The following is a 21624-nucleotide window of genomic DNA, read 5'->3' as shown; positions in this document are numbered from 1 at the left end:
ACAAGGCTCCATGAGGAAAAAATTCAACACCTATGCATATGCATCAGCCAGTAAAGTGATGCTAAAAGTGTTTTGTGATAATAAAGGCTCAATTTATTGATGTTACTTAAAAAATCAAAGTACAATTGTGAGTACTTTTGTAACATGCTAGAAAATAAACTGAAACTCACAATAAGGAGGAAACGTCCTGGTTCTCTCTCTAAAGATATTCTTCTGCGTGATATCAACTGCTAAACACTATTAAAAAAATACGGGAAGCTATTCAGTAGTTGGTTGAAGTTGTTGCCACATCCACGTTATTGTCTCAATTTTGCACCATCAGATTTTTTTTTATCCTCAAAGCATTTTTACGTAGCACCAAGTTTGGCAACAATGAGCTTGTCTGGAATGTAGTACATGAATGACTCATACAAGAAGGTGAACTATTCTTTACTACTGGAGTAAGAAAACTTACAGAAATATGAGACAAGTGCCTAAATGTAACTGGGGATTATGTTAAAAATTAATGTTAGTTTCAGTGACATTAAATAAATAAAAATTTGTCAAGTCATTTGTCTAATTATTGTATGACTCTTGTACTTGCTAAAATGTGCAATTTTATTTTTAACATTTAAAGTATTTTAATTGAAAACCCATTATCGGAACATGAGTTCTCATTTCACTGAGTGTTCTCATTTCTTTTATGACATAGTTTCTTATTATGTTAAAATTATAATTTTTGTTCACACTAAATTATGAAACTAAAAAGTTTATAATGGCTGTACTTCTCGTACCAGAAAATAGTGATTATTATAAAAGTTACAGTGATAATATGTGATATGTTATTGGTGTTGCACATTTAATACAGTCATAACTGATTGTTTTTTATTTTTATTGTGTTGATGAATTGTATTGTTATGGGCCATAAATTTTTAAAACTTTTAATTTTTGCGTAGTTCTCCATTGTTGAAGGAGCAACTCGAAGCAGCACCTAGATCAAGATCAAATGACAATCTAGAAAGATATTCACCTTTAGCAAGACGAACACCTACTATTGATTCTCCACCATCTTTATCTCCATTAGCTCGTCGTGTAGATAGTAAGTGATAACCTTTTCATAATTTTTAAACTTCAAAAGATTTTAAGTAAAAAAAAATATTTTCTATTCATCTTATTTGTGTTACATCATATTAAAAATATATCTAATTGTATGAAAAAGGAAGCAAGAATCATTTGCATTAGTTCTGACAATTGGGGTTAATCAGCTTTTTTTAATTGATATTTATTATCTATTAGTTATATAAATTATGTTTTCTTTAAATTACTGTATTACTATTAAGAAAACTGTTAACTACTTTCAAATGTTATAGTTATGAGAGATGAAGAAAGTGGCGAAGAAACTGATGGTGGAAAACATGTAGGATCTAAATCTGGCAATGCTCTCTCAGAGTTCAGATCAAAACATCGAGTTGCTAGTCCTTCTGGTAAACAAGTAAGTATGTAGTAATACAAACAGTTATGTGTAAAAAATTATTGTTTTGGTATTTTAAATTGTTAGTTTTATTGTTTAAATACATCTGATTTTAATCTGTTTAATTTTAAAAAAAGGATTAATTTCATGTTTTATTGGCACAAATTCTATTTATTGTCTACGTATCTTGCACATAAATTTCAGTTGAATGTTTTTATACGCTCTATTTCACAGTATTAGTGCCTGATCCCTTTAACGGGTGTAAGAATTTTCTGAGATATTGAAAAAGTAATATTTTCTCTAATTACTTTATATAGTAAGTAATAAACTTTAGTTTGCTTTATTAGAAAATAATTTTTGTATACCACACATGAAAAAACAAATGTTTTTCTCCAATTTCATTCCCTTTGCCCTTTTCTCTATTTTTGAATGTAGTTTATTCCTATTGTATGTATGTATGCAATAGGAGTATAGGATCATATGATTCCCATCCAGCTTACTGGGCCTGGTGGGTATTGACTAAGCATCACCATCCACAGCATTCTGTCCATCCTCAATCTGTTCTTCTCTCTTCTCAATACTATTTCTACTCTCTATCTTTCTTTTTACATCTCTCCATCTTCCACATGGTTTATCTCTTGAATTTTTCCTATTCTTTGCATCTCTTCAATTTGTCTCAGAATTCTGTCTTCGGCCACTTTCCTAAGGTGTCCAGCCACCATACTTGACTCCTAATTCTCTTACTCTGTTCTTCCAACTCTTTCTTTTCATATTATTCCAATTAAACCTCTTAAAAATTACATTTCTCCTGCTTGCAGACGGCTCCAATACTTTCTGTCACTGTCCGTGCTTCAGCTACATATATAATTATAAGGAGATAATATATAATTTATACAATATTAACTTTACCTTTCTTACTACATTTATGTCGCAAGCTAAATGCTTAACTATTTGTTAGATATTTCTACTGGTCTGCAATCAACTGGTTATTTCAATTTTTATTCTCCCAACTGCTGTTAAACAAAAACCGAAATACTTAATTTGTCAGTGAGATTCAATAGTGTGGGAGTTTAATATTTCAAAGTAAAATTATACTTTATCTTTAAATTGATTTCTGTGCTTTGTATCAAATTTTATATTTATACTTTTTTTTTATGTCTGTAAAATTATGTCAGGCTCTGAAAATAATTATTTTTATACAATTAGATATTAATTTGAACCCACTTATTATGACTTGTGTGTAAAATTAGCAGTTTTTGCAACTTATAGAATATTATATCAACCAGTTTAATAAATTTAGATGAGTTTTTGAACTGTTTGCTTCTTCTGCTGTGCTCATTTGAAAATGTTAAAAAAATGTATGGTACATTTATGAAATTTTATTTTTTCAATTGGAACAGATTAACCAAAATAATAAAATGAATTCATATAATATTTATTACATGTACTTGCTATATATCTAATAATATTAACATTGCTTAATATGTGGCCTATAAGGCTCTCTCTTCTTTTAATTATATTTTTCCAAATTTTTTTTTCTTCATAGATTTGTCGCAACTACCTCCAGTATTGTTTCTCCTCTTTCATCCTATTCGACTTCCTCTTCTTCCTCTATAACACCATTTTCTAATTCATTTCCTCCGTATAACTCTTCAATATATTCCACCCACCTATCAACTTTGCTTTTCGTATTATAAATCGGTATACCATCTTTGTTTAACACATTATTAGATTTTAATTTATATACCCCAAAATTTTCCTTTTTTCTGTTTGCTCCATCGATTTTACCAATGTTCATTTCTCTTTCCACTTCTGAACACTTTTTTTTAATCCACTCTTCTTTTGCTAGTTTGCACTTCCTGTTTATAGTATTTCTTAATTGTCGATAGTTCCTTCTTTCTTAATCGCCAGCATTTTTATATTTTCTATGTTCATCCATCAGCTGCAATATATCATCTGCAATCCAAGATTTTCTACCAGTTTTCTTTGTTTCGCCTAAGTTCGCTTCTGCTGATTTAAGAATTTCATTTTTAACATTCTCCCATTCTTCTTCTACATTTTCTACCTCATCTTTTTTACTCAGACCTCTTGCGATGTCCTCCTCAAAAATCTTCTTTACCTCCTCTTCCTCAAGCTTCTCTAAATTCCACCGATTCATCTGACACCTTTTTTTCAGGTTTTTAAACCCTAATCTACATTTCATTATCATTAAATTATGGTTGCTATCAATGTCTGCTCCAGGGTAAGTTTTACAGTCGACGAATTGATTTCTAAATCTTTGCTTAACCATGATATAATCTGTTTGATACCTTGCAGTATCACCTGGCTTTTTCCATGTATATATTCTTCTATTATTGATTTTTAAACTGGGTGTTGGCATTCACCAAATTATACCTTGTGCAAAACTCTATAAGTCGGGGTCCCTCTTTCATTCCTTTTACCCAGCCCATATTTACGTACTATATTTGTTTCCTTGCCTTTTCCAGTGCTGGCATTTCAATCTCCAACTGTTATTAAATTTTCATCTCCATTTATGTGTAATTGCTTCGTCAATTTCTTCGTATACACACTCTACCTCATCATCATGGGCGCTTGTAGGCATGTAGCCTAACAATTGTTGTCGGTTTAGGTTTCGATTTTATCCTTATTACGATGATTCTATCGTTATGCATTTTGAAATTCTCTACTCTCTTCCCTATCTTCTTGTTCATTACGAAACCTACTCCTGCCTGCCCATTATTTGAAGCTGAGTTAATTATTCTAAAATCACCTGACCAAAAGTCGTTTTCCTCTTCCCACTGAACCTCGATAATTCCTACTACATTACATTTGTCCTATCCATTTCCCTCTTTAAATTTTCTAACCTACCAACCTTTTTTAGACTTCTAACATTCCACACTCCGACTCGTAGAATGTTATTTTTTAATTTTCTGGTGACCCCTTCCTTAGTAATCCCCCACCCGGAGATCTGAACAGGGAATATCCCGGGTCTGAATGGGGAATATTACCTCCGGAATATTTTACCAAGGAAGGCACCTCTATCATTTTTATATGAAAATGTAGAGAGCTACATTTTCTTGGAAAAAAAAGCAGCTGTAGTTTTCCATTGCTTTCAGCTGCGCAGTACTCAGATGATGTTGATATGACCGTTTAAGTCATCCTGACCTACGCCCTTAACAACTACTGAAAGAGCTGCTGCCCTCTTTCAGGAATCATTCCTTAGTCTGGCTCTCAACAGATTCCTCTTCAATATGGTTGCTTCTTCACCAAAGGTGCAACCATATAAAATGACTGTGTATGTACATATAGGTAATATTTTAATAAATTGTTGCCAAAATATATTCTGATGAATGTTAGCAGAGTAATAAGAAACTGAATTTTATAAAAATTATGTGGTTGAATTTCTACTTCTACGGCATGTATATAATAGTAAAGTTTTTATACATGCCAGATGTTGTACTCTGCTTACTATATTAATGACATGCCATTCCATTTATTATTTATATAAATTTCCTGTAAAGCCAATTATTTATTGGCTTTTCAGCAAATTTTATTAATTTTCGTAGCATACTGAATACTGTAGTTGGGAGCAGTATTACCCAATTAATTAATCAAGTATTATGATTATAAAAATGAAAGAGATATTTACAAATGCATAGGTATTTTTTTATTGATTACTATTACTATTATTAAACCAAATAAACAATTTTAATTTTTATCCTATTGTTCTTAATTTATTATTAAATGATGTTCAACAGATTTTAATTACAGCTGTAAGAACTTTTAACTGTCAAAAATGTAATTTTTTAACATAAATTCATGATAATTAAAAAAATATTTTTATACTTAACAAGGCATCCAAAAAAGAAGAGTTGCACTGTTTAAAATGATAATTAAATCTACTTCAATAATTAATTAAATAGTTAATGGTGTTTGTATAGAATGTGTTGACATCCAGATATGAGAAGTGCACCTCAGAAAATGGCTTGATGCAATTGAAATGTGCATCTGGTTGACGTACAAGGGCAAAATGGAGAATAGAAAAAGTAATAATTAAGTTCTAGAAGAAGTGAATTAAGTGATCGTTTTTAAACTTGATTGGATAGAGGGAAAAATTGTTTAGGCATGAGTCATTGCATAGTCAATTATTAATAAATTTTTTTAAAGGAAAAGTAGTAAGAAGAGACCAAGGGGATGTCTTGGAGCTGCATTCTTGAAGAACATGGGGAGGAAAATGGACTGCACGTGTTTACGTGCAGTCCATTTTCATTGCAGAGAGGGAGAACCTGTTTAGGTTCTCCCTCTCTCTTTCTCTCTTCATTTCTGCCATCTTCAAGCTGCTGTTCGTCTTCAATGCCCTTAGAACTTTTAAAGATAATTGATGGTCTTAACAAATGAAATAAAACTAAAAACATTTTACAATATAAAAAATTAAATGTACATTTTAAAAACATTTTTAAAAATAAATGTGGTTTATTGTATTTAAATATATTAGTAATGTAAATCATATTTACAGTGCATAAAAAAACTTAATAAATACACTTTAGTTTACAACCGTTTGTTTAAGGCACCACAATTTTAGTGATTGAAAGATGTTCATATTCCTTTTAAAATGAAGTTAATAAAATTTACTGTAATATATTGATTAAGCTGCGTGTTAAACTTCCATCACCCCATGTAAAATATTGAATTGATGTCATGTATTATGTATTTCATTTTCTCTAAATAATCTTCAGACTGTTGACTATAAAATACTTGTGTGGCTTTTTCTCAATGATATTTTCATGTTTGTATATTGTATATACATGCAATAATCTCTGTATATTGTATATTTGTGTATATTATATGCATTGTAAAGCAATATTTTATTATTTTTTAAGGATTCAGATTGTGAGATGCCAGGTTCACCGACTATGGGAATTCCATCTGTTAAACTCCGATCAACTGGACTTGCTGATTGTTTAAGATCACCAACTAATGGCTATCCTCGTAACTCTGATGCTCCAAAGTCACCTATATTGAAATCAACTAGCAACAAGGACAAATCAAATGATTTAGGTTAGCTCTGCATATATATTTAAAGTCTTGTGAAGGGAGATAAGTTTTGAATTTATCTAGCTGTCAAGATTTTGGTACTTTGTTTTGTCATACAACTCTTATTAGTTTTCTGTTCATGGCATTTTTTTAATAGTATATTGAGCATTATTATATGAGGTGTGTTTTTTAAAGAAAGGTTTGTTTTGAATTTGCCACCTATATATATATATATATATATATATGCAATAAACTGATAGTGTTGTATAGCTCAGTTATTTCAATCAATTGTCAGCTGTTAACAATAGTTTAGTCATTTTGGTGTTAGTTGTTTGTATTCATCCATTTATAATGAGTCTACAATTTGTGATCCTGCTAAATGTGAAATATGAAAAGTAATCAATCTTTGATGGCAAAAAACAATTCTGCGGCTAAAATTCACAGATTAATTTGTGACTTTTACGGGCTGAATATTATGAGTTATACTAAAGTAAGGTAGTGATGCCTGCCCATTTAGAAAAGGATGAACAAACGTTCATGATGAATGTAGTGGCTGGCCATCAGTGATAATGGATGATTTTATTGAAAAAGTTTGAGAAAACTGGTACTCTACCATGTTATAATGGTTTTTGATGTTTCATGATCTTTGATTTATGAAGTTTTGGCTGAAAAATTATATGTCAAATGGGTGTTGAATATGTTAACCAACAACAAGAAGAGTACGTCTTGCTGCACCGCAGAATTTTTGCGATGTTACAAAAATGAAGATAATGAATTGTTTGATCTCATAGTTATCAGAAGTGAAACCTGAATTTCTTATTTGAATGTCATCATCTCCTAGACAAAGAAATTCAAACAGGAACATTTAATAAAGAAGTCGTATTACTACTGTTTTTTGGGATAAAAAGAGTACCTTGCCTATTGAATTAAATGATCGTGGAACTACTGTGAATTTCCAAAATATATTGTGAAATATTAAAAAATCTTAAAAGAGCGACAAAATACAAATAACATGGGATGATATTTGGTGGGATTTTGTTTTTGCATGACAATACCTGGCCACACACAACAAATCAGATAATAAGGAGATTGGAAAATTTTCAAACATCCACCCCATACACCTGACATAACTCTCAAAATTATTTTCTTTTTCTTCACCTTAAACATTGGCTTGCATCAGAAACGTTTGACAGTGACAACTAATTCAAAAATGACGTTACTGCATGGTTTAAGTCTCTTGTGGTGGAATTTTTTGAAGCGGAATGAAAAAGCTACAAAATGTGTATTGAAGTTGAAAGCACAGCTATATAGAAAAGTAGCAAATAAATTTTCCTTTTATCCGCAAGTAGTAAAATTTGTTTTTCAGTTCTTTTTTTAATTTCAAAATGGATCTTTTTTTGAAACGTGTCTTGTGTTTTTAGTCTATTCAAGAAAGATAGTATGTGTATAAAGTTTGTCTTATAACTTAAAATATTTATGTAGGAGATTTATTTTGTTGAGTTATTAATTAAATTTTTATTGTGATTTTTTTTTAACAGGGGGTGGAAATAAGAATCATTGTCCTACTAAAATGAAAACTGTACCTCCACCTTTAGCTCCTAAACCTAGACCTTGGTCAATGGTCAGTTCAGACAGAAAGTCAGGTATATGCTGAAGAAGTTATTAATTAGTTATTTAAATAAGTTGAATCAGCTTATATTTATTAGATTTTTTTTTAACAGTATAAATTTGATGAAATAGTGTGTACCGATGTGAAATTAAATGAGAAATTTTTTTAATATAGGCATCTAGCCTGAATAATTTTTAGTTCTTATATTAAAAAATAATGAAGGACAGATCTAATTACTACAAACATTTTTTTATTGCATTAATAAGGCTTCCTTATAGTAAATCATATTTTTAAGCATGCCTATTTGATCTCATCTGTTGGAAATAACAGAAGCTCAATTGGAGAATGACTTTTTATGGCTATGTCTGTTTCTCAAGTTCCATTGTATGTTTAGCTTGCAAAAAATGTTAGCTAACTTCTATTTGCTTTATTGTTACTATTACTTTTAGTTCTTATATTCTGAATATCTATGTATTCTGAATTTGTAATATCAGGCAAATGATGTGATTCAATGGGCTGAATTCAATGTACTTTGTGACTGTACATTGAATGGCTGACCAGTTACTTGGACTTTTTTTTAAAATTAGTTAACTTACTTTAATTAATATACTGAAAGCAGTTTAAATGTATATAAAATGCATAAATGTTATAGGAAATATATTATTATTTTTTGAATATCAAATCTGATTGTAATATTGTGATGGACTCTCAGGTTATAAGAATAGCAAATGTATGAGTACCTAGTAATGCAGTGCTGTTGGAAGTACTAACTTTCATATTGCCATCATGCAAGCATCATCCTTTAATTTTCAAGATTCATTTAAAAAGAGATTCAAGTATTTAGAGAATTTTGTGCAAATCCTAGTAGTAGTAGTAGAACAGTATCTAGCAAAATTTTATTGAGTGTGAATGGTTAGTCACTTAACACAAATAAAACTTTAATAACATTTGAAGGATTGTACTGGTTAAATGTTTTCCTACATGGCCATTACTGTCAGTTGATGTTTGACTGGCCTTGAACTGCTGCTGAAAAATTTGTTTCCAATTTAGTGACTGCTCACTTATCACCAAGTTGAAGACACAAATCTTATCGCAAATAATACTGTAGCTTAACTTCATTTGGTAGATGGATTTATAATTTTTGTTCATATAACCACTTAGCAGTGTACAAGGTTTGATCAAAAAGTAATGTGAATTTTTTATTTTCTCTGAAAGTATTTCTTAAGTCTTCAATGCTTATCCCATCCCCTTCAAAGTAATCACCCTGTGATGCCGACTCATGCCGACATAGCTTCCAGTTTAATAAAACTCTGGTGAAATTTCTCTCTGGGTATCACCTTGAGCTGGGCTTGTGATTTCGCCTTTCTCATCTATTGTTGAAAACCATTGCCCCTTGAATGGTTATGTTGGGGAAATAAGACAAAGTCACTGGGAGCAATGTCTGGAGAATAGGGTGGTTGTGACATCACAACAGTGTTAGATTTTGCCAAGAACTGAGGGATAAGTAAAACAGTGTGTGCCAGTGCATTTTAAACAATGTATACCAGTGCATTTGTCATGGTGCAAAATGTATGAGTTGTCACTCCAAAGTTCAGGTCTCTGGATTGCCTCATGCAAATTGTATAAAACATCTAGTTAGTACTCCTTGTTGACTATATGACCTTGCAGTAGTAATTCATGATGAACAATTTCATTATAGTTGAAGAAAATGGTTAGAAGGACCTTCACATTAGGCTGGACTTAATGTGCTTTTTTTGGTGTTGCTCTTCAGAATACTTCCAACAGGACAATTGAGCCTTCATCTTGATGTTGTAGCCATACACACACGTTTTGTCACCAGTTATGACATATTTGAACAAGTCTGGGTTGTCAGCGAACTGGGATATTGGTATGCATTTGTTCAGAGATGGTTATACAGTACTGGTTTTTTTGAAAATTTAGCAGTTTGGGAACAAATTTGGCTGCCACTCATTTTATGTTCAGAACAATAGTAAAAATTCATTTTGCATATCGGTATTTGATTCCTGTTTCTTCGGCAACCTTCCTAAAGGTGATTCTGCGATTAACAAGCACAATCTCTTTAACGTTTGACATTTTCATCAGTTGATTGATGTGCTGCTAGAAACTCAGATCCCACGTCATCTTCATTGTCTTCTCAGCTTCCTGAAAGTGTTTGTACCACTCATAAACTCATGGTTGTAACAAAGCAATGTTGCCAAAGGCCTTATTTAAAATTTTAAATGCTTTGTTGCGCTTAATTCCATTTTAACAGAAAATTTCAGACAAATACTCTGATCTTGACATTTCGATGCACAAAGCATTGCCTAACACAGCAAATTATGTATTGTTTTTTGCTTACCAAACACAAACTAAGTGTTGCAGCTGGCTGAAAATTAACATGTACATCATTGACAGTACTATCCATGTATAAAAAAAAGATCAAGACAAGATACAGTGTGTAATTAAAAAATTCTCATAACTTTTTGATCAGACTTCATACCATGCTTCTACAACTGGTGTAGATGTGACTCGTAAATGTAGAATATTTTGGAATAAATCTTTTAGGATATAGATAAATATTTTCATAATTTTAATTATAATAAATTGTTATTTTTTTTTTTATAGGAGATTTTTGTAATTTATTAAGTGATGGTTCTAGCCCTAATACTTCAGCTGCTAATACACCAGATTCTGGGGATGCTCTTGATGATGGTGGTGATACCGTATCGGTTGGCTCAAGTAAGATTTTCTTTTCTCAGTTTTGAAAGTTCATTTTTTCTTGCTTTGTACTGGGACCTGTACTTTTGATAAATGTCTTTTATCTCTCCATTTTATTTGATATGATGTTAGCATATATTAGAAGTTAAATAAAATGTTTATCTGATGTTAATGATTCTTTTTTCATTCATGGAGAAATAAAGCCAGACGCTTCCTTTATTTATACCTATTGATAGTCTGCAATTGTTTTAATTATATCAATTATCTTTACTATTGTTAAGAACAAATTTAATCAGAATGATGTAGGAAACAGTTAGTGGCTAATCAGTTAAATTATTGGTTGTGTTGCAGGTGGTAGTGATAAGAGATCTGTTAAGGAACTTGCTGCTAGCCTCAGCAAACATAATAGTGATGATATAAAGAAAAAAGAACCCAGTAAGCATATATTGTTTTGTGTAATAAATTTTGTAATATTTTCTAACAAGTTTAATTATATTGTTTTCTTCTTTAGCTCTACATATAAAGCTTATTTCATGCTTCATATTTTACTTCAAATCTTCTAACATTAACTTTTTTTTTTGCTGTGATATTGTAAATAAAGTTATGTGCCATATTAAAAAGAAAAAGATAGTTGCTGTTACTAACAAAAATAAATTTTATTTACATAAACAGCAACAGTATTTCTTCGTTTATTATCTATTACTTTCAAACTGAATTATTTTTATATGTAACTGTGTTTTTATTTTATTTATGTATTAAGGTTATAACTGAATTATATTTGATCTACACAATATCAAATAATTCTTTTTATTATTTATATTATGTGTGATGCCATCATTTTAATAAGATGTTAAAAAAGGCATCTAATACATTAGAAAATAGTAGTTTAATTCTTGACTATTCATGTAAGTGCATGAATTAAATCTTTGAGATGTTTATAGAACATACTAAATACAAGACTTGGCTGATAAATTTTACACATTGGCGTGACAAAAAGTACTATTGAGTTGGGTGTGGTAGCACGCGATAGCTAAAATCCCCCTTTAAAAATCTGTGGTAATGCGTTGAAATCCATTTACCAATTTGTTTTCAGTAACAATTAAAATGGAGCTGATTACAGCCAATATGTCAACATGGTTAAAACAGCGCGCAGTGATAGAATTTTTAACAGCAGAAAATGTAAATCCTACAAATATTTTTCATCGTCTAAAAGTGGTTTACGGTAGTAAAACTGTTGACAGGAGTACTGTGAATAGGTAGGCGTTGAAATTTCACAAATGTGAAGCTGGTAAAGCAACAGTTGAGGACGCACCTCACAGCAGATAATCAGTTTCTGTGATTGATGAGAAACATCGAAAGGAGGTGGATTATTTGCTTCAAAGTGACCGGCGAATCCACCCAGCAATGCATTGCTATTCAGTTAGGCTTATCTAAAGAATGAGTAGGCCATATTATTGAGCAATTGGGATACCGTAAAATGTGTGCACGATTGGTTCTGTGCAAACTCTTTGATGGCTCTCTGCAAGCTGAAGTTTGAGCCTATTCCACTTCCACCATACTCACCAGATTTGGCTCTGTGCGACTTCCACTTCTTCCCTCATCTCAAAAGGGATCTCAATGGTAATCATTACACCACCAACAGTGAGATAAAGAAAGCTTTGGCCACTTGGATCTGAGAAAGACCGCCAGAATTTCTCAGTGACTGAATGCAAAAACTTGTCACACATTGGGAGAAGTGTATCAGTGTAAACAGGGATTATATTGAAAAATAAATACTGCATTTTGTAGCTAATATATTGTACTTTTATTCATTTTTTATTTCATTGCAATATTTCTTTTCATTTTCATGTTACGCATATATGTGCAAAATTTTTCAGCCAAGCTTCATACATATGTGTTAATTTTGCCTTATTTCAGTAATTAATATTTATTATTTTCAATTTCATAATTAAATTTATTTTTAGTTTTTCATTTTTATTTATTTTTTAAACAAAGTTTAATCATTTGCACTACATTAATAAACTAATTAAAATGCACATTATTTAATTAAAGGGTTTTAAATCTGTTTTTATATTTTTTTCTTTTTTCTGGTTAATTAAGATACAAAATGTTTTAAATATTATTTTTATAGTAGTCTATTACTCTAAACATAACTATCAGTGATCGATAAATTGTTAACATTGTTAACCATCTTTATTGTGTGATCATCAGTCCTGGTACAAATCTTTATTCATTAATAGTGTCACTATCATCTATTGTAAAACACTAAGGTAACTTCAGGAAGATGTATTGTATAAAATTGTGTAGATTATGTTCCAGCTATGCTGGAATTTGTTGTTGGTTATATTTGTAAAAACTTCATAGAAATGGATGGTTGAGAGTGAATGAAGGCTATACCAAATTAATGCAGCTTTGAAATGTTTAGTAATTTAGCAAATTTCACCTTATTATTTTTGAGTTAAAATGAAAAAAATTGCAAACTATAACTAAAAACGAAGCATTTCCAGACCCTTGATTTAAATAAATGATTTTCTTTATTTTAACTTTTAGAACACATCTGAAATTCTTAAATTTTTTTCATGAGACTCTGTATATCAAAATAATCACAAAATATTGCCATTTTGTAAAAGTATTGTAACTTTTTCAAGTTCCTTTGAATACAATTTTTAAAAGATTGTTTTTCTTTTATAAATTTACAATCCTTCTGTTAAGAAATGATAGTCATTCATAAATAAATTATTGTTAATATGTTTTACTTAAAAATAATTTAAAAAATCTAAAATTGACAAAAATACATTTTATATAAATTTATAAAAATAAATATTAATATATGTATTTTATAATTTAATTTAAAAAAGAAGAATGTTTAATTTTCTTTTTATGATACTCCTAAGTAACACTACATAAATTTTTTTTTTGAAAATATCTTTTAATTAAATTAAGTATTAACACTTAAGTTAATGTAATTTCAACAACTTGATTACCTTTCTATTCATGAAATGCTTCTTAGACTGAGTGACTATTTATTTGTCAATCACTATTTTATTAACTGGTTCATTATTGTTGATACTGATCCACTGCATACATGATTTTTGTTAAAAGTGATTCTTCTAGTCCATCTGTTAAATAATAAAATTATTAATCTGTTCTGAAATGTCAGAAATCTGTAATTCTTTATCATTCCATACTTTTTTGTATAGTGGGAAAAGTTTAAGCTTTTTACTCCACCTGTTATGAATTCACACTATTTTTTACATTTTTTCTTCACATTTCTGTTAACTTTTTGTAAGAAAAAACTGTGTAGAAGAAATAACTTATAAAAAGGTGGGAGACAAATTACCTGCCATTTATCTGACTGAATCTGCTGTGTGATTGAGAACAGTAGTTATCTAGTAGAATCATCTTGTAAAAGGTTTTCATAAATCTTGCATACAAAATAAAATCATATTACTTTTTGTAGAATCTCCGATTTCACTTTATTCACTATTTAAGAAATTCATTCACTATTGTGAGTCATACTGAAATTATGTATTTGTGTTAACATTATTTAAATATAACCAGATGTATCTAGTCTACTAGACTAAAAAATAATAAATTCAAATAAAAATTAAGATTTTATTTCTTGCAACTTAGTTTTTTATTGATGTGGAGTAGAGTGATCTTCCAAGATATTTATATGGGGTGTTGTGGAACATATTAACTGAACTTCAGGAATTTATTCAGAATACTAAAATGAGCAAAAACGTTCATACCGACATAAGTCCTATTTTGCTGTGTTTTCCTTCTGGACACCATTTTGTGATTTTCAACAAAAAGATTATTTCTCAGGAATGGGGTAAACCTACTGTAATTAAATTTGGTAAATCTAAGACTAGTGTCTCGTTCTACAAAATAAAACATTTTGAAAATGTCGCCTTCAAAAATTTTAAAATGGCGGCCATCTTAATTTTTTAATCTTCAATATCTTTGTAATTATTTGTTTGATAAAATGTTTACTTATACAAAATTTATTAAGAATTTTATTTTAAACAAAATTACCTCATTTGTAAAAATTTGAACAAAATGACAACATCATTTATAAAAATTGGTGACATACAGTAGAGTTATTGCAGACAATTAACCTGCCGGTACGCTTGTGCAGCGTAATGCAAGTTGATAAATTTGTGCCTGTTTTTATTTCCTCCATTAAATTTAATAATAAATAATAATAGTAAATTAATAAAAATGATTACCTTATACTATATAATATCACAAATTCAATATGAATCTGAATATAACTGTTATGATGTAGGCCATATGATCAAATATAGAATTTTTTTTCCCCTAGTCATCACTTTAACAAAGATATCAGGCAATGCTCTTTTTTCAATGGAAATATATTGATAATGTCTGATGAATAATTTGTAATTACTGATGAATGTTTATTTTTCTTGCTTTGAATATTTTCTTTTAGTAAATCATTTTTCTCCTTTAATATTTTTTTATGTATATTTTACAGAAATTGTTATATTTTTTTTTACTAAAGGGGAACATTGACATTTGCAAAAACTCTTGATACCCAAAATTTTGGCTAGTCGCTACACTTTCCTATCCTATGCTACTACAGAGCTTTTCCTGTAAAAGCCGTAATTAGTATCTTATTGTGCAGTAATTTAACTAATTATTCTTAATGTAAATTAATTTTTTTATTTAATTTTGATTTAAAACCCTTTTTGTGTTTTTGTTCATTATTATTTGTTTATATTAGTGTAGTTTGCATGCGTAGTTAGTAGAATTGTGTGTTTCAGCTTATACAGGCTTTACTTCTTCCAAAACTCTGCAAAACAAGATAGAACCAAACACAGTTAAACACACCGACAACAAGACAAAGGTTTTGTATTCTGTTTTATATATTAATGCTTTTTTCATTCAATAATTTAACATATTAAAAAAAATTAATTTTTTATATAACAAATATATAAATATAATAAATTTAACAATGTTTATAGAATGTGTACAGGAAATAATAAACCTATAATTCACAATAAGCTGAATTTTTGCAGAGCTGTTTATAATATCTTGCTCTGTAATATATTAAACATCTTAATTGATCTGCCCAAAACATTGGCATTTTTTAACATGACAGCTGGAAAATTATTTTTAATTTTTACTTAGAAGTAGGGTTTTTTAGAAAAAGAAAAAATTATCAGGTTAAATGATGAGGTTAACATGTTCGAATGTATGACTAAATTATTTCAAGTTGGCAGCTCTGTACATTTTGCATATATTACTCAAATTCCAGAATGTTGTCTACATCCTTAATCCATTCATATTATATTTCATCTTAATATAGTGAACAATTCATCTAACATTATACATTTGTCTTAACTCTGCTGTGTTAAAATAGTGTGTATTATAATTTCATAACAAGGTATGTATTAATTTGTTGATTTAAGTTATTTGTCCCAGCTTTTTTTTGTGTATAACAGCAACTTTGTTATAATTATTAGATATAGTATCTAAGATGCCATAGGCGGTTAGTTGCTTTATCTTATGGTATGATGTTTGATAGGCAGCCTGTCACTATGGTGAAAGTGCCACTTATAGGCCTAATTACCATTATTTCAGTTGTTTAGTATCGTGCTAATGTGTAACAGTGTATTTGCCTCAGTAAAGAAAATAGCAGGAAAAACCACTTAATATACTATTTCCATATGCTTTATTTTCCCTTCCCTCCGCCAGAGTGGAGCGATACAGGCATTTACATAGGAGGAGGTGGGATCTTGTATAAGATATCTGGAGACCCTCGTCGCTGGACATGTCAGATTCCTATTAACTAAATCACCCCTCCCTTAACCACACTCCCTGGAATTACCTTTGGGCATAACATCAGGGAGCACAGGCATCCACACATGAGAGAACAAACTCCCTCAACAAAATAACACTCCCAACAAACACACCAACTCACCCCGAGGGTGCACTGAACACCTGCTGCAAAGCCCTGCGCCATGTTATCACACACGGCACCATGCTGCATAATGTGCAACACAATGAATGCATGGATGCAACTCAAACCCCAAATACAGGGGCAGAATGGGGATAGGCGACAAACAACACGAACCAACACTCTGACCACACAGCCACAACTTACACCACACTATGACAAAAAAAAAAATAGAGATTACAATCACTATACAAAACTATATTTTTCCTTAAGCTTTTCTTTCATGATCTTCCTAATAAATTCTGAGATATGCCCTCACAACTGTTCACTGCTCGTCATTAAATGGACGACGTTATCTGGCATAATCAGGCCAACATCTGAGACCAGGCTTCTCCTACTTGGCTCCCACTTGGAGCACTTGAACACTACATGTTCTACCTCCTTCTACTCCACCTCCTCCTCTTCACAGTAGAAGCATTCACGTGTTGTTCTCCTCCTCCTGTCAAACAGGTAGGAGTTGAGACAACTGTGACCGATGAGGAAGTAGTTAAGTTCTCCAACCCTTATCCACCCAGTCCCCCACATCCGGTATTAGCCGTAAAGGCCACTGGTCCAGTGGCCTTTACGGGTGACATCCTCTGCCAGCACCTCAATATCTGCCTAGCCTCGTTCTTATTCAGACCCCAGTACCTGTCACTTCTCTGCACAACCACCAGTTCCAGGAGTGGAATTCCAGCCAGAACGAATGCTGCCTCATATGACACCATTTGATAAGTGGAGATGATGCGAATGGCTGGCTAGTCTCCTCCTCACCCTCTTTAACATGCTCCTCCATTTGCTACTTGTAGTCCCTTCATCCAAGCCGGCACAACATACAAGACCGCGGAATCAACCACAGAAGCGATCAGTCTTCTTTTGGACTGTTGTGGCTCACCAATATTCATCATGAGCCCGCTCAGCACCAGAACCCTGAATGTGTACCCAGAAAGTCAGCTTCTTGTTGGGGCAGACCGCCAGGTACTTAACAGTGGACTTGGGTGTGATGGATACATCTTCCTGTAATGAACATCACTTCCTCAATCCGCCTCTTGCCTGCGAAGACCACCGCCTCAGTTTTATGATCCATGACCGCCAGGCCCTTACTCTCCATCCAGTCTACTATCGTCTGGATTGTAGCATTCACACTCATCTCCAGCTCTCCTACCATCCTCACTACCACCAGGAGGGTGAGGTCGTTTGCATACACAATCATTGATGCACCCTCAGGCAGGTCCAACCCGAGGACCTGGTCGTGGGCCAGGTTTCACAGGTATGGACACAGTTCCGACCCCCTGTGGCACACCTGATGTTACTTCTCTGCAGACCAGCGCCCCGTCAGACTTGTACATGATTCTCCGGTCGCACAGATAGTCATGCATGACTCCGCAGAGGTAGCTGGAAACTCTTCTTACCCAAAGAGCATCAACCATATTATGCCACGGCAGCGAGTTGAAGGTGTTTTTAATATCAAAGAGGACCAGGCTTGCCACCTTCCTGGTCCTAAGCATTCCACTTAATGCCTTGCTGATAGTAGTGACAATCTTCCTGATGGCATCAACTGTGGAATTTGGTACCCACCGTAATAAACATGTTTGTAGATACCGCTTATTAATACCAGTCATACTAGAAAAATATTATAAAATACAACAAAATGAATTTAATAAAATTTTTAAATCACCTTTTTTCAAAATGAAGAATGCAATACCAAACTTCAGTAGTTCAAATTTTTAATGTTTTTATAAGGAATAAACATTTGTGCAAAATTCTAGTTTGTTATAAAATGTCTTTAACAGTAAAATATTTAGATGTTCTAATAAGTCAGTTAGATTTTGTATTAATAATAATAAGACAATAGTATTTTATTATGAGAAAATTAAATTTGCCTTTGGATTACTATGCTTTGTTATAGAAATATAGTAACAGTTCTAAAAGCACGGTAAAAATAAATATGGTTGTTAAAGGATAAAAGTTATATATTTCTGTTTTTTAAATTAGTTTAAATGGTTAAGTTAAAATCAGTACTTGAATTTCTATTTGAACTTTTGGAAAAGTTATTTTGTTTAAAATTTAATTTGTATTTTCTGTAATGATATTGTATTTATCTCAGTTTTGTATAAAGATGAGAAAAACTTCAGATAATGGTACATAATACTTTTACATTGAGTGATATTTACTGTCGTGCATTTACTTATTCAGCCCAGTAATATTATAAATTTTATGTTACAATAATGTTTAGTGTTAGGGAAAAAATCACATGCATAAAGTGTGCCTAGTTATTGGTTAAATGACATTTTAAAATATATTGTTTTTTGTCTTTATTCCTTAAATGCAAAAGTGAATATATTATTCATACCTAGGTTTCACATTGATTATATAACCTAAGTTTCTTAAACCTAGTGTTTTGAGTTATGTTATTTTATTTTTATAAGTGTTTAGAGATTTTTTTTTAGTTACACTAGCTTTTATAATCAACTATATTTATAATTAGCTAGAATGCTAGCTAACTAGTTACCCGGTTTTATCATTGTAAATCATTTATTTCTCTGACTAGAAGCTAAGGAAAATTGAAAATTAATAACCCATTTGGTCCTTTTTACATGACTGCCCAAAAAGAAGTTTAATGTATTTAGGGTTTATATATGTTTATTTGATCCATTGTAGCAGCGTAATGCATTTAGGGTGTATGTATGTTTGTTTGATCCACCGTAGCAGCTCAATAGCTATACAGATTTAGATGTATGACCCTGCTTTGGAATCCTTACATTACTGGGAGTGTCGTAGACTGTATATATATATATATATATATATATATGTTCAAATAAATTTAAAAATGTTGAAAATAAAATTACACTATGTACAATATTGTAACCCACATGCTCTTTAATTATCCTATATTAGTAATTACACTGTATTAAAGAGCAACATTTGTCCGCAATGTTTTTTTTCTACATATATGATATAGTTAAGTTTAATATTGAGTATTTGTTTTTGTATTACACGCATATTTAGTTTGTGCTTTTTTTTTTCAAGATATATTTGTTAATTTATTTCTTCTATACTTTGCAATATTTGTAATATTATTTAAATAGATAACAATGAGCTGTCTTAATACTTAAGATTTATTTTTATAGGTGAAACTGGTTGAAGATGAATTAGAGGTGGAGTTAATAAAGAAATTGCAGACTTTGCCAATTCATTTTTCTTCATCATTCCCTCTTGATGATTCTGTTGATGTGTAATGTATAGATGAGAATGTATATTAAAAGTTGATTTCATTTAATGAAACTAAGTAATTTTTCATCAATTTGACTGCTATAATTACATATAGATAAGTGCTTGACATTGAACCAGCTTCTGATTAGGATTACACTTTTATTTTATTTATAACAGTGAAATATAGTTAGAATTTTCTTTTAACTTTTTATAATTTTAAGTTTTTTTTATCAGTATGGAAGTCAAAAAATGTTTTACTTAAACAATCATTTGAATATAAAACTTAACTTCATCTTGTGACATCTTTTAGTTCACGTAAATATATTTATTTCTGTTATTGTTTTATAACATTAGCAGTCTCTGATATTGACTTTTAAGTCAGCAAATTTTGATCTCCTGTTTCAATGAAATAGATAATATTTCGGATGTTGTGTTGCAGTAGGATTAAATAGAGAAATTTTATGTCATAGTTTTATTATTTAATACTTATAATACACATAGTTAGCGATATTTTATACGTTATTAGATAACCGTGAACTACTATCACTGTGCACCTGGTGCACAGTGACAGCTATTAAAAGAAAAATTAAGTTACTTTTGTAGATGATCATGAGCTGAAGTTCTGTTTACTTAGAGGTCAGAAGTTAATAAACAAAGATGATTTGAAGGATTTTTATTTGATTTTCCTACTCATGACTATTCTTCAACCGTCAGAAGATGTTTTTCAACTCTTCCAAAATGGCCAAAAGAGCATCTAGATTAACATCAGCATATAAACTGTGCAGTTAGAATTTACAAAATAAATGGTGTTAGCTAATTAATCTAATTTCTTCACAAAGATTACTCAAAACATTAAAAATGTTATATGTTTATAAATTATTCAAAACTGTTCATGCAAAAAAAAAAAAAATATATACAGAGAGTGAGAGAGAAAGAGAGATTTACTAAGATAAGATTATTGAAGTCCATAATTTTGATAATAGTTTATTTTTTTAATTCAATTAACAGTTTTCACCGTACCTTACCTTATTTTGTATAAAAATGGTTTAAACAATTATATAGAATATATTATGACAAAAAAATGAAATATTTTATTTTGTATACTGGTTTTATTATTATATGAATAGTTTCAGCAGAATGTAATAAATTAATTCAATCCAAGAAGGATACTTATGTAATTACTTATATAATTATCATACTTAATATTTTTCAGTGCATTTAGGTTATATTAGTAGTTTATGAAGAAACTTGCACATATGAATTTATGCTATATTAGTATCATTATTTAAAATAAAATAATAAATATGATTACAAATGTAGGTGATTCCTTTTCTAATTTAATTTTGTATATTGAAAAGAACTTCTATTTTGTGGGATATTGTTATTTAATTATCTTCACGTTGGTTGTATTTTTAACATTAAATCAAGATAATAAAAATTGATTTATCTCATCATGATAATCATTTATTTATTTCTAGTTGTCAACAAGCATTGTATTAAACATTTCAAAGAATTAAATCTATACTTATGTACTATGACATGGAATAAACATGTCATAAAAGAATATTTTATTTGCCCTTTTTATTAAGTTTTTTTAGTTTTAAGCAACTAAACTTTTTTTTTTTAATGTTTTGTTGT

The 21624-nt window shown here is 30.5% G+C and overlaps 1 protein-coding gene across 1 annotated transcript in view; it reads left to right on the top strand.

Annotated features, from left to right (window-relative positions):
* Positions 1-21110, top strand: part of LRR (capping protein regulator and myosin 1 linker 1 leucine rich repeat protein) — a 141669-nt gene extending 120559 nt beyond the window's left edge. Inside the window, exons 26-33 of the mRNA XM_075368286.1 lie at positions 936-1078; positions 1350-1471; positions 6331-6508; positions 8023-8127; positions 10719-10832; positions 11163-11246; positions 15599-15681; positions 19905-21110. Coding sequence (XP_075224401.1) covers positions 936-1078; positions 1350-1471; positions 6331-6508; positions 8023-8127; positions 10719-10832; positions 11163-11246; positions 15599-15681; positions 19905-20012 — 937 coding nt within the window. The 3' untranslated portion in view covers positions 20013-21110. The remainder of the gene's footprint in view (positions 1-935; positions 1079-1349; positions 1472-6330; positions 6509-8022; positions 8128-10718; positions 10833-11162; positions 11247-15598; positions 15682-19904) is intronic.
* The last annotated feature ends 514 nt before the right edge of the window (positions 21111-21624 follow it).

This window comes from Lycorma delicatula, chromosome 6, assembly GCF_047948215.1.
Source record: "Lycorma delicatula isolate Av1 chromosome 6, ASM4794821v1, whole genome shotgun sequence".
Lineage (NCBI taxonomy): Eukaryota > Metazoa > Arthropoda > Insecta > Hemiptera > Fulgoridae > Lycorma > Lycorma delicatula.
This window is presented reverse-complemented; position numbering and strand designations above follow the sequence as displayed.